The sequence below is a fragment of the Callospermophilus lateralis genome, chromosome 12 (genome assembly GCF_048772815.1).
Source record: "Callospermophilus lateralis isolate mCalLat2 chromosome 12, mCalLat2.hap1, whole genome shotgun sequence".
Classification (NCBI taxonomy): Eukaryota; Metazoa; Chordata; class Mammalia; order Rodentia; family Sciuridae; genus Callospermophilus; species Callospermophilus lateralis.
Genome location: NC_135316.1, coordinates 109,108,090 through 109,120,678, shown reverse-complemented (window position 1 = coordinate 109,120,678; position 12,589 = coordinate 109,108,090). Strand labels below are relative to the sequence as shown.

The window sequence follows — 12,589 nt, the reverse complement described above, 5'->3', positions numbered from 1 at the left end:
TCAGCCTGGGAAACATCCAGCCCTGGGAGTCCCTGTTCTGAGCAGCAGCGACCAAGGAAGTTTGTGTGATTCCATGCAATTGGCTTGAGCAACTAGTTGACTATGGTGGCATGTGGATGGCCTCATAGACACAGGCCCGTAACTTAATGGCCCCAGAAGGATTTGCTGATGACCTAAAACACCGAGCCTTTTCAGGAAGCACTGGGATGGACTTCCTTCCCTTTGGGAAGCTTCCTCCCAGACACAGGCAGCTGCCAAGGCCCACTGATGCCCAAACACTCCTCTTCTGTAGGTTGTCCCTTGAGTGGCCCAGCTGGGCACTGTGGCTTAATGCCCACCTGCATGCACCCTTATCTTGAATGCACACTCGTCCAACAAAAATACTTTCCTTATTTTTAATCACCTTTGTCAAAGCCCCTTGATTCATGCAGTCGTTCTGCATGTTAATTTGCCATGAAAGCCTCCTTTGTATAAAAAACTGGGTAACTGGACTCCTGGACCCACTCTGGAAGTGGCCAGCTCTTAAGAAGATGTCCATCCATCAGTCACAGATTGTCGTGGGTTTCGCTGGCTGCTCAGGGTCAGCTCTTCATCCCAGACTCAAGAAGGCAGAGCCAAGGGGCTGCAAGGGCCAGGATACCGGTGCAGTGTCTGGATTGTCCTCCTTTGTTACCTGCACCCAGGGCTTGTGGGGAGGTTGGCAGGAAATAGCTGCTGTGGGGAAGCTTTGCAGATGATGCAGAAGGGTAGAACAGATGTTGCTCTCACTCACATGTTGGCCGTATCAGCCATGTTGACCTCTGTACTGCTGACTGGTAAAGATATTGACGTTGCCGACTGATTTGCTTCTTCTGCTTTGGGGACTTTCAGGGAGAACCTGGCATTGGTCTGCCAGGACTCAAGGGACTTCCAGGTCTTCCCGGCATTCCTGGCACACCGGGGGAGAAAGGCAACATCGGAGGACCAGGTGTTCCTGGAGAACATGGGGCCATCGGCCCACCTGGGCTTCAGGGGATCAGAGGTAACTTGCACATGGGTCTAGACTGTGCCGAGGACGGGTCTGTTTCTCGCCCTGGGGCACCTGTGCTGAGACCTAGGTTCTGGGTGGTGCTGGGTGCGGGTGGCCTGCATGTGGTATGGAATGTGTATGATCATCCCCCTCCAGGTGACCCTGGACCCCCTGGAGTACAAGGCCCAGCAGGACCCCCTGGAGTTCCCGGAATAGGCCCCCCTGGAGTTATGGGCCCGCCTGGAGGGCAGGGACCACCAGGGTCATCAGGTAAAGTGCCCTTCTCTTGAACAGTCCCTTCCCCAAGCACAATGGGTCTGGAGATGATGCAGACACTGCAGCTGTCATTGAGGAGGGAGAAGCACAATTTCAGAAGTGAAGGGAAGAAAGGAAATTCTAGTTTGTGAAGTGGGTTTGGTCGTTTGCTTAAACATGGAGTCACAGATTTCTATCGTTTTCCTCCCAGTGAGATTGAGTTGCATACTCCATGTAGTGTTTGCACGGCAGGTTTAAGAGGCTGCCGAACACACAGACCGAGCCTGTGTCTAGCTGCCTTTGCCTTTATGAGAATCACCTTAGAATAGGGTGGTGCAGGGGAGTAGGGCAGAGCCTGCGGTGACAACTGTCCTGTGATCGTGACACTGAGGGCAGGAAGGGGTGGCCTCTTCTCTCAGGACACTGTTCACCACTGAGGCCTCGGAAACCCCAGGCCCTGGTGTCATTCGGGGCCCAAGGACGGCTTCTTTCAGAGAGGAGGAGCCAGGGTTCTAAAGTGACCTTCACTCTGCCCAACTGCAGGTCCCCCTGGAGTCAAAGGAGAGAAAGGCTTCCCTGGATTCCCAGGCCTCGACATGCCCGGCCCTAAAGGAGACAAAGGGTCTCAAGGACTTCCCGGCCTCACAGGACAGTCGGGGCTGCCTGGCCTTCCTGGACAGCAGGGCACACCTGGAATTCCAGGGTTCCCAGGTGGGTGGCTTCCGCCTGGGTTGATGATGAGGGACGGTCTCACCGCGTTGTTTTGTAGCTCATACTATTCGTGTTCCACGTGCAGAAATGTTCACACTCCTTCATTTTGGCCACAGGTCCCAAGGGAGAAATGGGTGTCATGGGGACCCCAGGGCAGCCAGGCTCACCAGGACCCGCCGGTGCCCCAGGACTACCTGGAGAAAAAGGTAGGGGAGCTAGCAGACCCCAACACCCCGTGTGTCCTTCTTGAGCATCTTGGGGGTCAGGCCTTGCTGCACACTTTGTTGCATTCCGAGAGGAAGATGAAGAGGTACAGAGGGCGAAGCCAGAGGCTGGAGGACCCCTCTCCTGGGATCTGAGTCTCAGGCACAGGGCCTTGGGGAGGAGCAGGGCCTTCCTTCAGGGTGAGCTGGGTCCTTCTGGGAACATGGTGGAGTCTTCAGACAAACCTGGCTTCTTTTCAAGTCCTAATTTTTATTTATTGTTATTTGAAATTGTTCCACAATAATTTTCTTTAAAAAAGAAATTGACTATAAGTGTGAAACAAAACAAAACATAAAGGGCAATTGCTTAGTAGGAAGGGAAAATGCCTGTTCTGTACCTTGTTAAGAACTGTGGGCACTATGAACAGGACTGGTAAAGACAAGTGATTATCTGAACTAATTAGCCAAGTGAAGTATGTTAGAAATATTAGCAAATAATGAAGTACCCAAATGGTCTTTGTTGTTCATTTCCCGTTTCTGTGGATTCACACCCTCATTTCCCTGGGTCAAACTCTCCCACGTGACTCCAGCACTTGCCACCTAATGTCACTTTTGCATGGGTCCTTCATTTTTTCCCAGCCTCATTGGTTGCTGCAAGAAGCTGGGTGAATGGCGAACCTTATACCCACGTCTATGAGGCAGGGCCAGGCCTCACCCAGTGCTTCTCTTTCCTCTGCAGGGGACCACGGCCTCCCAGGCTCCTCAGGACCCAGGGGGGACCCTGGCTTCAAAGGCGACAAAGGGGATGTTGGGCTCCCTGGAAAACCAGGGTCTATGGAGAAAGTGGACATGGGCAGCATGAAGGGACAGAAGGGAGACCAAGGAGAAAAAGGTGCGTGGGAGGAAAGCCTTGAACGCAAAGGTGGAGCCATGTGCCTAGCTGTGTGTGGGGGGACGTTTGGTTCTCCATAAATAAATCAAACCACCCTGTGTTCCTATAGTGGGGTTCCTTCCAAACAAACATGGGTCTTAATTTTTTTTTTTTTCTGTGACATGTAGGACAAATTGGACCCACTGGTGATAAAGGATCCCGAGGAGACCCTGGGACGCCAGGAGTGCCTGGGAAGGATGGGCAGGCTGGGCACCCCGGACAGCCAGGTAGGTGGGAGCTCAGGACTGGTAAAGTGTGGCCAGGGTCCTGCTGAGGAGGTACCCTGCCCTTCCCATAGAGGTTAACCTGTTTGACTTTTCTCTTTATTATTCTAGGGCCTAAGGGTGACCCCGGCGTCAGTGGAACACCAGGGGCTCCAGGACTCCCTGGACCTAAAGGAGCGGTTGGTGGCATGGGCTTGCCAGGTAACCTGGGCCAAGACTCTGCAGGCGTGTGGGTGGGCAGCAGGCGTGTCTGCAGAGCAGCCCTGCTTCACCAGCAGGGCGTCACCCCAGCAGCCACGTGTTTCTGTGGATTCACACCCTCAGTTCTGAATGCCCCCTGACTAGGGATGGGGCATTTGGTTGACACCATGACCCTTGCAAAAGACCCTCTCAGTGTAAGAGAACAAAGCCCAGCCTGCCACGCTCTCCCATGCATCATTTGCAAGTGACCTGTCTGCTGGGCTGCGGCTCCCTGGGAGACACTGGCTCCCCACTCAGGCCACCAGCACTAGTATCTCGGCCTCCAGGTCCCTGGGGTTAGTCCCCAGTGGTCCTCTGGCTGCTCTGCCTTCACGCCTTCCTATAGGCATCTGCTCTAGGGAGAGAACCAGAAAGAGCAGGGACACAGGGGGAGGCAGAGCACTGAGACCAGTAGGGACCTGGGTGTCTTGGAATGGGCAGGGAGAGGGCACCCATCTCCCCCTCTTTGCAGGGCTCCTGCCACCTCCTTCTGCCTATGACTAAGTGAGCTTGGTACCAACACACCTGTCTTTATACTCCACGGCATCTCACAACCCCTCTGATTTCTGGTTAAGGAGACTTGATTGTGTAAAAAACATATAAACGTGTTTTTTGTGCCGTTGGTTAGTATTCTAAGCACTTAGCTCTCTGCATCAAATGACCTTCTTAGAAGGTGGCAGTGGCATTTCCTGGTTTGGCTCTGCGATGACTCTGGGGCCACAGGGAGCTGGATCACTGGCGGGTTGATGATCTGGCTAACGTTTTTGTCTCTGCGGCTGCGGTGGGCACCAGCAGTTCTCATTCGCGTTGCCACTGTGTGTGTTACAGGAACACCTGGGGAAAAGGGCGTGCCTGGCATCCCTGGCCCACAGGGTGTCCCCGGCTTGCCTGGAGAGAAAGGGGCCAAAGGAGAGAAGGGGCAGGCGGGTCTGCCCGGCATTGGGATTCCTGGGCGGCCTGGCGACAAGGTAACTGGCCCTGCGTCTGCCCAGAGCGTTGGTGGGTTTTCATCAACAGTCTCGCAGCCAGGGCATCGCAGCCCATGGCACTTCCCAAGGAGCTGGAAGCTGCCACTCCTCCCGCCCACTGCTTCTGGCCCCGAGGAAGAATCTAGAAACTTGTTGAGAGGGGAGGGTGGCCAGTTCTCAGGAGAGAGGGGAGGGACGGGTGGGGACTTGCTCTTTCGCCCATCAGTTCTCCCTTTCTTCAGAAGCAGACTTTGGTTCTTTGGAGATAAGACCCAAGTGCGCACTCTTGTCCAGAGAGTGCCTACAGACGTGCGCCGGGGACAGGCGGGAAGTTAACATGCCTCATTCCACCCTGTAGGGAGACCAGGGAGCAGCAGGGTTCCCAGGAAGCCCTGGAGAGAAGGGAGAGAAGGGCAGCATTGGGATTCCAGGAATGCCGGGGTCTCCGGGCCCCAAGGGGTCTCCGGGGAGCGTTGGCTATCCAGGTAGGTGGCTGGGCCTCCTCCTTAGCGGGTGGTTCACAGACACTGCACTCAAGCTAATGGGCCATTCTGGAATTTTGTGTTTTCCTCAGGAAGCCCTGGTTTGCCTGGGGAGAAGGGTGACAAAGGCCTTCCGGGACTGGACGGTGTCCCTGGTGTCAAAGGAGAAGCAGGTAGAGACCCCCCCCCACCCCCCGGGACATAGATGGGGATCGTGGGGAAGAGCAGCAGCTTGGGAACTGCAGCTGCAGGGAGCTCCCATTCTAGAGAGACTGGGCCCTGGGTGCTGCGGTGGGGCCGGGGGCTGGCCGTCCCACCCTCCGTTTTCCAGATGAGCATCAAGTCTGGGGGCCTGCAGGGTCTTTCCAGGGGCTTACCCTTGTACGGCACCAGGACCAGTCTCCAAGCAGTTTCTTGGTGCTGTAGGCGTCTTCCCCCTCCTCACCTGTGCCTGAGGGTCAGGTCACATCTTGCTAGCAGCACAGAGGGTCCCCTCTGAAGGTCATCAGAACTGACCTCAGGGACTCCAAGTGACTCAGGAGGGAGTGTCCTGGGGATGTTTGAAGGACTGTTTGCATGCAGACCAGGTGCTGTGAGAGCTTCCCTGAGGGACTGTGGAATTTCTCTAGGTCTTCCTGGACAGCCTGGCCCCACAGGCCCAGCCGGACAGAAAGGGGAGCCAGGCAGTGACGGAATTCCAGGATCGGCAGGAGAGAAGGGTGAACCAGGTATTTCCGACCCCCACTCCCCTCCGGAGTGTGCATTGCCCATAAGGAGACCTTGGTGCCACATAGAGTGGAAGGAACAGGTCACGGGCGGTGCCTCTGCTGGTGTCCCTGTGCCTGCTGAAGCCCTGATGTGGACATGCGGGCAGGATCAGATGAGGAAGGGGGCCTTGTTCACAAATCTGTGGCACCTGCCTGAAGTAGCAGGGCTTGGTGGGGAGGCCAGGAGGCAGGCGCTTAGGCCTGGGCTCAGGGGGGACGCTCTGCTTCCCCGTCTCCCTGGCATTTGTCATGATAAAACAGAACGGGAACAAAAGCAAGAGTCCACTCTGCCCAGCCTCTCGTCCATCTGGGAAGCAGTGCGTGAGATTGTGGCCCCTGAATCTGCTCCTGTCATTGATGGGAGGGCTGCAACTTGGACCCAGAACCACCACCAGCTGTGACAGTGCAGTCACGTATGCTGTGTTGTGCCAGGGGCGAACTCAGGACTGAAGGGACGTGGGGAAGAACATGGAGGGGACTGGGGCTGTCCCTGTTGGCCTCTTCTTAAGTTCTCCCCACCCCACTTAAGTCTCCCCTGGAGCCCACTCTCTTGTTGCCTCCCCCATGCCTGTTGCCCCGTGCCTCTGGGCTGTCCCACCTCCTGGGGAAGTCCAGTTTGTTCACGGGCAAGCCGCAGTAGGAAGGAATGCTCTTGTTCACAGATCATTTCTGCCAAGCCTCAAGGGCTCTGAGCTGAAAGGTGCCTAGGAAAAGGTACTGAGTCACAAATATGACTCACGGCGTCTTGTGACCGTCACAGGAGGGTGTTCCTGCTCCCACCTTACCCTGAATAGTCCGCGCACACCACGGACGCCTCGCGCGTCAGGACAGCTGGCCTCCTTGTGCTGCCCCTGTGTTCTGACTCTTCTGTCCTATCCCACAGGTCTACCAGGAAGAGGGTTCCCCGGGTTTCCAGGGAGCAAAGGAGACAAAGGTGATATTTTCTCAGCATGCCCCTCCCGTCAGCCACCTCTGCCACTTCTCTGTCTCCCCAAGAGGAGACAGAAGACCTAAACAGACCAATAACTAGGAACAATACCCAGAAGCGATAATAAAAAGCCTTCTCGCAAAGAAAAGCCCAGGAATTTCCAAAATAGATCACAGACCATATTTTAGGCCACAGAATCCAGGTAGATTCTCAGTTGAATTCTGCCCAGTCTTTATAAAAGAACTAACACCAGTACTTCTCAGATTATTCCATGAAATGGAAAGAGGTAGGAAACTTCCAAATTCATTCTACAAAGCCAGTATCACACTTACCAAAACAAGATAAGGACACATCCAAGAAAGAAAACTGCAGACCAAGATAAATTTAGATGCAAAAATCCTTAAAAAAAATATTATCAAATAGTATTCAACATAGTAAGAAGGTTGTACATCATGATCAAGTTGGATTTATCTCAGGGATGCAAGGATGATTTGACATATGCAAATCAATAAATGTAATTAACCATACAAATAGGATCAAAAATCACGTAGTCATCTCAATAGATGCAGAGAAAGCCTTTGACAAAATTCAGCACCAATTCATGAAAAAAACCCAAACTGAAGACAGTAAGGACAGAAGAACTTGCCTAATGAAAGCTAAATATATGGCAGGGACAAAGCCAACCTCATGGTGAACGGGGGAAACCGAAAGCATGTCCTTTAAAATCTGAAATCAGACAAGGACGTCACTGTGACCTCTCCTATTCAATAGTAGTACTAGAGATTCTACCCAGAGCAGTTAGGCCAGAGGAGGAAATAAAGGGGGTAAAGCTAGGAAAGGAAGCAGTCCAATTATCATATCCAGATGATATGATCCTTAGAAGATCCAAAATGGTCCACCTGAAGATTACTAGAGCTAACAAATTCAGCAAGGTAGGAGATTACAAAATCAACGTACAAAAATTAATAGTTTTCCTATACAGCAACAATGAATCTACTAAGAAAGATATCAGGAAAACAATCCCATTCACAATAGCCTAGAAAACATATCCAGGAATAAATCAAATCAAGCAGGAGAAAGACCTCAAACAGCTGAAGAAGCCCCTTTTCTTTCTTTAGTGTTTTGTAGCTATTTCATGAGAAGACAGAAAGACCTCCCATGTTCATGGTTAGGCAGAAATAATATTGTCAAATGGTCCTATTACTACAAGCAGTATACTGATTCAATACGATCTCCATTAAAATACCAATGTCATTCTTCATAGAAGTTAGAAAAAAAAGTTCTAAAATTCATTTGGAAGAATAAAAGACCCAGAATAGCCACAGCATCCCTGCCCTGGGCTAGCCCAGCCTTCACTTCCGCAGGGCAGTTGCTCACGGGTTCAGGTGCCTTTCACAGAAGGCTCCCTTTAGAATGTGTGGAGGAGGTAGCCAAGTTCTCCCTCCCAGGCCAGGGGAGCAGCCTGGTTGTTAGTTTTCCTCCCAGGGCCTTGGGGAGCTCCCCACTGTGGGTGCCTGGAGGATGGGACGCGTTTTCCTGCCACCCCTCCCTCTGAGCCCTGGAGTCTCTTCTGCTCTATTTCACCATCTCAAACTGTTTTGTTGTCCAGGTTCAAAGGGAGAAGTGGGTTTCCCTGGATTAGCTGGGAGTCCCGGAATTCCTGGACCCAAAGGCGAGCAAGGATTCATGGGTCCTCCGGGGCCCCAAGGACAGCCAGGCTTACCGGGCACTCCCGGCCGCCCCGTGGAGGGACCCAAAGGGGACCGAGGACCTCAGGGACAACCTGGCCTGCCAGGTAAGGGTGTTTCACCAGGTGTCAAAGCTGGGGGCTGGGACGGAATCCACACAAGGAAATTAGTGTGAAAGAAACAATTATGTTCTCAATCGAGGTTTCTAGACATTTACAATCGTCCCTAGAACTGGAAGCTGTATTTTTGGCCTATTAGGTGAAAGTTTTTCTGCTATCCTGTCAAGAAACTTAAGAAATTAGGGAGATGCAAGAGAGGAAATTGCTGGAGCGGACTTGGCACAGATGCCCCCGGAACTTGGTTTAGACCAGCAGGAAGCTCTAGCACCCTCCACCTGACACCAGCGTCGGTCGGTGGTGGTACCGGAGGTGCCCAGGGCACCTGGATCCCAGGGTGCCTTGTCAGGAGGTCTTGGCATTCATATGCATCCCTCTTTCCTTCTGGGCCTGACCTTTATTTCCTAAGGGCTTATGTTGTTCATCTGGTGGGGTCATGATGAGGGACAGCTGGATGTCAGTGAAGGGCATCACAGCCCGGGGACAGGTACATGGAATGCACCTTCCCACCTCAACCATGCACCTTTCCTCTCCTATTAGGGCTTCCGGGACCCATGGGGCCTCCAGGGCTTCCTGGGCTTGATGGGCTGAAGGGTGACAAGGGAAATCCAGGATGGCCAGGAGCACCCGGCATTCCGGGGCCCAAGGGAGATCCAGGGTTCCAGGGCATGCCGGTGAGTGACGGGCTTGTCGTCTGTCGTCCTTGTTTTGTTTGTCTTTGAGAAAGAGCCTGTTCTGCTCACAGAAACCCATATGTCCTTGTGTGTGCTGTTGTGTGTATGTATATACAAACGAGTAGCACTCCCTAGCCCCTAAGTCAGTTCCTTCTTTATTGGCACCAGAACAGGAAACCAGCATCACATTTTTTACAATCTATTTGTAAGATCCATTGTATTTTTCAAATTGTAGTTTAGAACTCAAATCACAATCTATTTACACACTTCATGCAAACAGCCAGCCAGTGTTGTTCTGGGAGTCATTGTTGTTTAACTTGGGTCTCCTGTGGTGCCTGGACACCAGTCCCTCCCACTCCAAGTAAAGCACTGTCATCAGGGACAAGGCACACGCTCGGCTGGGGTCCCAGGGAAGGCTTGGCATGGACCCCTGCTCTGTCTCTTCTCTCCTCTGTCTCCGCTTCTCTGTGCGCTTGGGGAGAGGGAGTCCAGGGAGATGGGGGGAGGTCTGTGGAGCTGGCAGGGTTCTCCCTGTGGCTCCTCAGTGGAGGGCCATGTGGGAGACAAGGCACTTCCTCAGGGGAAAGGGGTGCCATGTGACTGTGCAGTCAGTGAGTCGAGAAGTGCTGTTGGTGCAGAGCAGGTGCGTGGAGCCGCAGGATCACTGTCACCTGCTGTGCTCACACCCACCACACACCGCATGTGAGCAGGAATATGCTTGAGGTTCTTTATTGCTGTATTATTTTTCTAGTGACACAGTATAATTTGTCAAGTGTTCAGATATTCCTGCTTTTATTCCTTGGTAACATAGAAATATATTCCCTAGTCCTAGCGCCAATCAGTGTCTGCTCTCGGTATACACATGTATGTATAAATTTGTGTGTGTATTTATATAAATATATTTATGCACGGTCTATTATTACTATACTTTTTAAAATAAAGTAGAAAAGTAAATCAATGTAAGAGATAATAGGGCTTTTTGTAATGTTGTATTCATGCCTACAGAATGGAATAACTATATTGAAATAATAAGAAAATCATCTAATGATACTAAATATATCAATATCACTATATTGTAAAGGAAAGTAATCCTTCTCTAGTGTTTTAAAATTTTTTACCTAATTAGAATCAGATTTCAGGTATGACGTGGAGCTAATTCTGGAGAAGTCATGGCATTTGGGTGTTTAGGGAATTTTCCTTTGAGGGTGGTCTAGTGTTGGGGAAGGGTGCGTTTCCCTGACAGGAGTCTGTGGAGTTCCGACTCTGTTCTTGGCATTGTGCTGGGGTGGGCTGCAGGGTAAGACTTTCCCTGCTCCTGAGGAACCTGCCATGTGGATGGACAAGAGAAGCCAGGCCAGGACGGGGCAGATCATCAGTCTCCACTGCCCTTCGTGGGCACGCGGAGAGTTTCCATCATTCTTTTGGATCATTTAAGAAAACATGGGCTGCATGGCTTCTCCAGTCCTCGGTGTCGGCTCTCTGACTGCCAGGTCACTGGAGCGACGTGCACGTGTGTGAGCAGCCCCCGCTGACGTTTTCTTTCTGTGTCTAGGGTATTGGCGGTTCTCCTGGGATCACAGGTTCCAAGGGTGACATGGGGCCTCCGGGAGTCCCGGGATTTCAAGGTACGACAGGACAGACTGCACATGTCCTTACTGTTGAACAGATGCTGTTCGGAGGCCCCTAACCACAGGCCCTCGGTGTTGAGATGCTGCGTAACAGGCAGCAGGATCTCTGGTTCTCTTCAAATCAGGAGTGGCCTTTCCATGCCCAGTTTGTATAATCCTGCAATGGCTGTATACACAGTCTGGTTTTCTCATTAAGAATAAGTGGCTCAGGTCGGGAATATAGCTCAGTTGGTAGAGTGCTTGCCTGGCATGCACAAGGCCCTGGGTTCAATCCCTAGCACCACCACCAAAAAAAAAAAAAAAAGGCTCATGTTCACCTCTACTATTTGTATCTCAATAAGAAATCACGAATTGGGGCCACCCATTTGTTTATTAAGGTATTCAACAGCAAGCATTCATTGGGTGGCTCCTGGATTCCAGGCTCTGCCATTTTTACTGCTGAACGATAAATATAAAAGTTGAAAACAAGCTGTCAGCCAGCAGGTGTCCTGTGGTCTACTTGGGGCCATGTGTGAATCAGATTATAACCCTGAGCAGTGTCACATGTCCCTTCTGGTTGTGACCATGTTAGTTTGTTTCCTGCTTGGAAAAGTCTCTGGTTTTAGAGGGACAAGTTCCACCGAATGCTTTAGCCAACAGGAATAATGCCCTTTTCTTCTTTGAGGACCTGTTTGGAAATGTGCTTGTGGTGTGTACGTCTATGTTTTCATGAATATGTGTCTGTGTATGTGGTGTAAGTGTGCATGTGTGCACATACACACAGCACGCACACATGTGTGCACACATACACACGCGTGTGTGTTTGGGGAGTGCATGTGTGCATGTGAACACGTCTGTGTGTCATTGCGAGCCCTGTGTAAAGACGCTGTCCTCCTTCTGTCTAGGTCAAAAGGGTCTTCCTGGCCTCCAGGGGCTGAAGGGAGATCAGGGAGACCAAGGCGTCCCCGGCCCTAAAGGTAGGCAGGCGTGTTCACTCATGGGACCTTACTGATGATCTGGGAGATACAAAAGCCCCCCAATGAGGGGGTTGGTCTTGCACATGTGAAATGGTGACGGAAGCTCTTTGTAGCGTATCAGCGTCCCTGGATGACACTCTTTTCAGGAGCAACTTGTCTGGAAAGTCATACCCTTCCGCCTGGTGGGGAGTCCAGAGGAGGGAGGAGGGACGGTTAAGACTAGAACAGGCTCCAGCTGAACGCGTCCCAGGCTCCGAAGTCCTGCGAGCATTCCTCTGGGCACATGCAGAGTGCTCATGTCCTGGCTGGGGGAAGGACCCTGCCTGGGAAAGGGCCTCAGCTGCCCTTCCCCTCGGGGGCCGGGGAGAAGCAGCTCCCAGAGGCACTCTGCTGGGCAGCCGTATTTCCTGGGCTCTGCTGAATTTTCAAAACCACATTCAAGGGAGGAGAATGAGGAGTGAAGGGAGGAAGGAAGAGCAGGGGGAGAAGGTGGAGTGAGAGAACCAGGGTCTGGCTGAGGAAGAGGAGGCAGAGACGGACCTCACCTTCTGTCCTGTAGCTTCCACACTCCCAGACCTGCAGTGCACAGCCATTGAGAATCGGGGCAGTGGTGACGTGCCCAGTGAGGCAGATTGCGAGGACGGCGGGAAAACGTCCTAACAGCAGCCGAGGCTGAGGTTCTGGGGAGGACGCTGTGCCTGGACGTGCAGGCCAGCTCTAGGTGGTTGCTGTGGGCATCCCAGAATGGAGTGGAGAGTTTCCATGGGTGACCCCAGTGTCTTTTCCAGTCCCAAGAGGCTGGGGTTTTA

The 12,589-nt window shown here is 52.2% G+C and overlaps 1 protein-coding gene across 2 annotated transcripts in view; it reads left to right on the top strand.

The window, feature by feature from the left end:
• The window catches only part of Col4a1 (collagen type IV alpha 1 chain), a 135,301-nt gene that overhangs the window by 110,658 nt on the left and 12,054 nt on the right, over positions 1 to 12,589 (top strand). For both annotated transcript variants that reach the window (XM_076872640.2, XM_076872641.2), the window contains 16 exons: positions 871 to 1,021; positions 1,166 to 1,279; positions 1,808 to 1,975; positions 2,092 to 2,181; positions 2,918 to 3,070; positions 3,238 to 3,336; positions 3,445 to 3,534; positions 4,402 to 4,541; positions 4,900 to 5,026; positions 5,116 to 5,196; positions 5,653 to 5,751; positions 6,674 to 6,724; positions 8,328 to 8,513; positions 9,063 to 9,196; positions 10,749 to 10,821; positions 11,709 to 11,780. In XM_076872640.2, the coding sequence (XP_076728755.2) occupies positions 871 to 1,021; positions 1,166 to 1,279; positions 1,808 to 1,975; positions 2,092 to 2,181; positions 2,918 to 3,070; positions 3,238 to 3,336; positions 3,445 to 3,534; positions 4,402 to 4,541; positions 4,900 to 5,026; positions 5,116 to 5,196; positions 5,653 to 5,751; positions 6,674 to 6,724; positions 8,328 to 8,513; positions 9,063 to 9,196; positions 10,749 to 10,821; positions 11,709 to 11,780 (1,828 nt within the window). The remainder of the gene's footprint in view (positions 1 to 870; positions 1,022 to 1,165; positions 1,280 to 1,807; positions 1,976 to 2,091; positions 2,182 to 2,917; positions 3,071 to 3,237; positions 3,337 to 3,444; positions 3,535 to 4,401; positions 4,542 to 4,899; positions 5,027 to 5,115; positions 5,197 to 5,652; positions 5,752 to 6,673; positions 6,725 to 8,327; positions 8,514 to 9,062; positions 9,197 to 10,748; positions 10,822 to 11,708; positions 11,781 to 12,589) is intronic.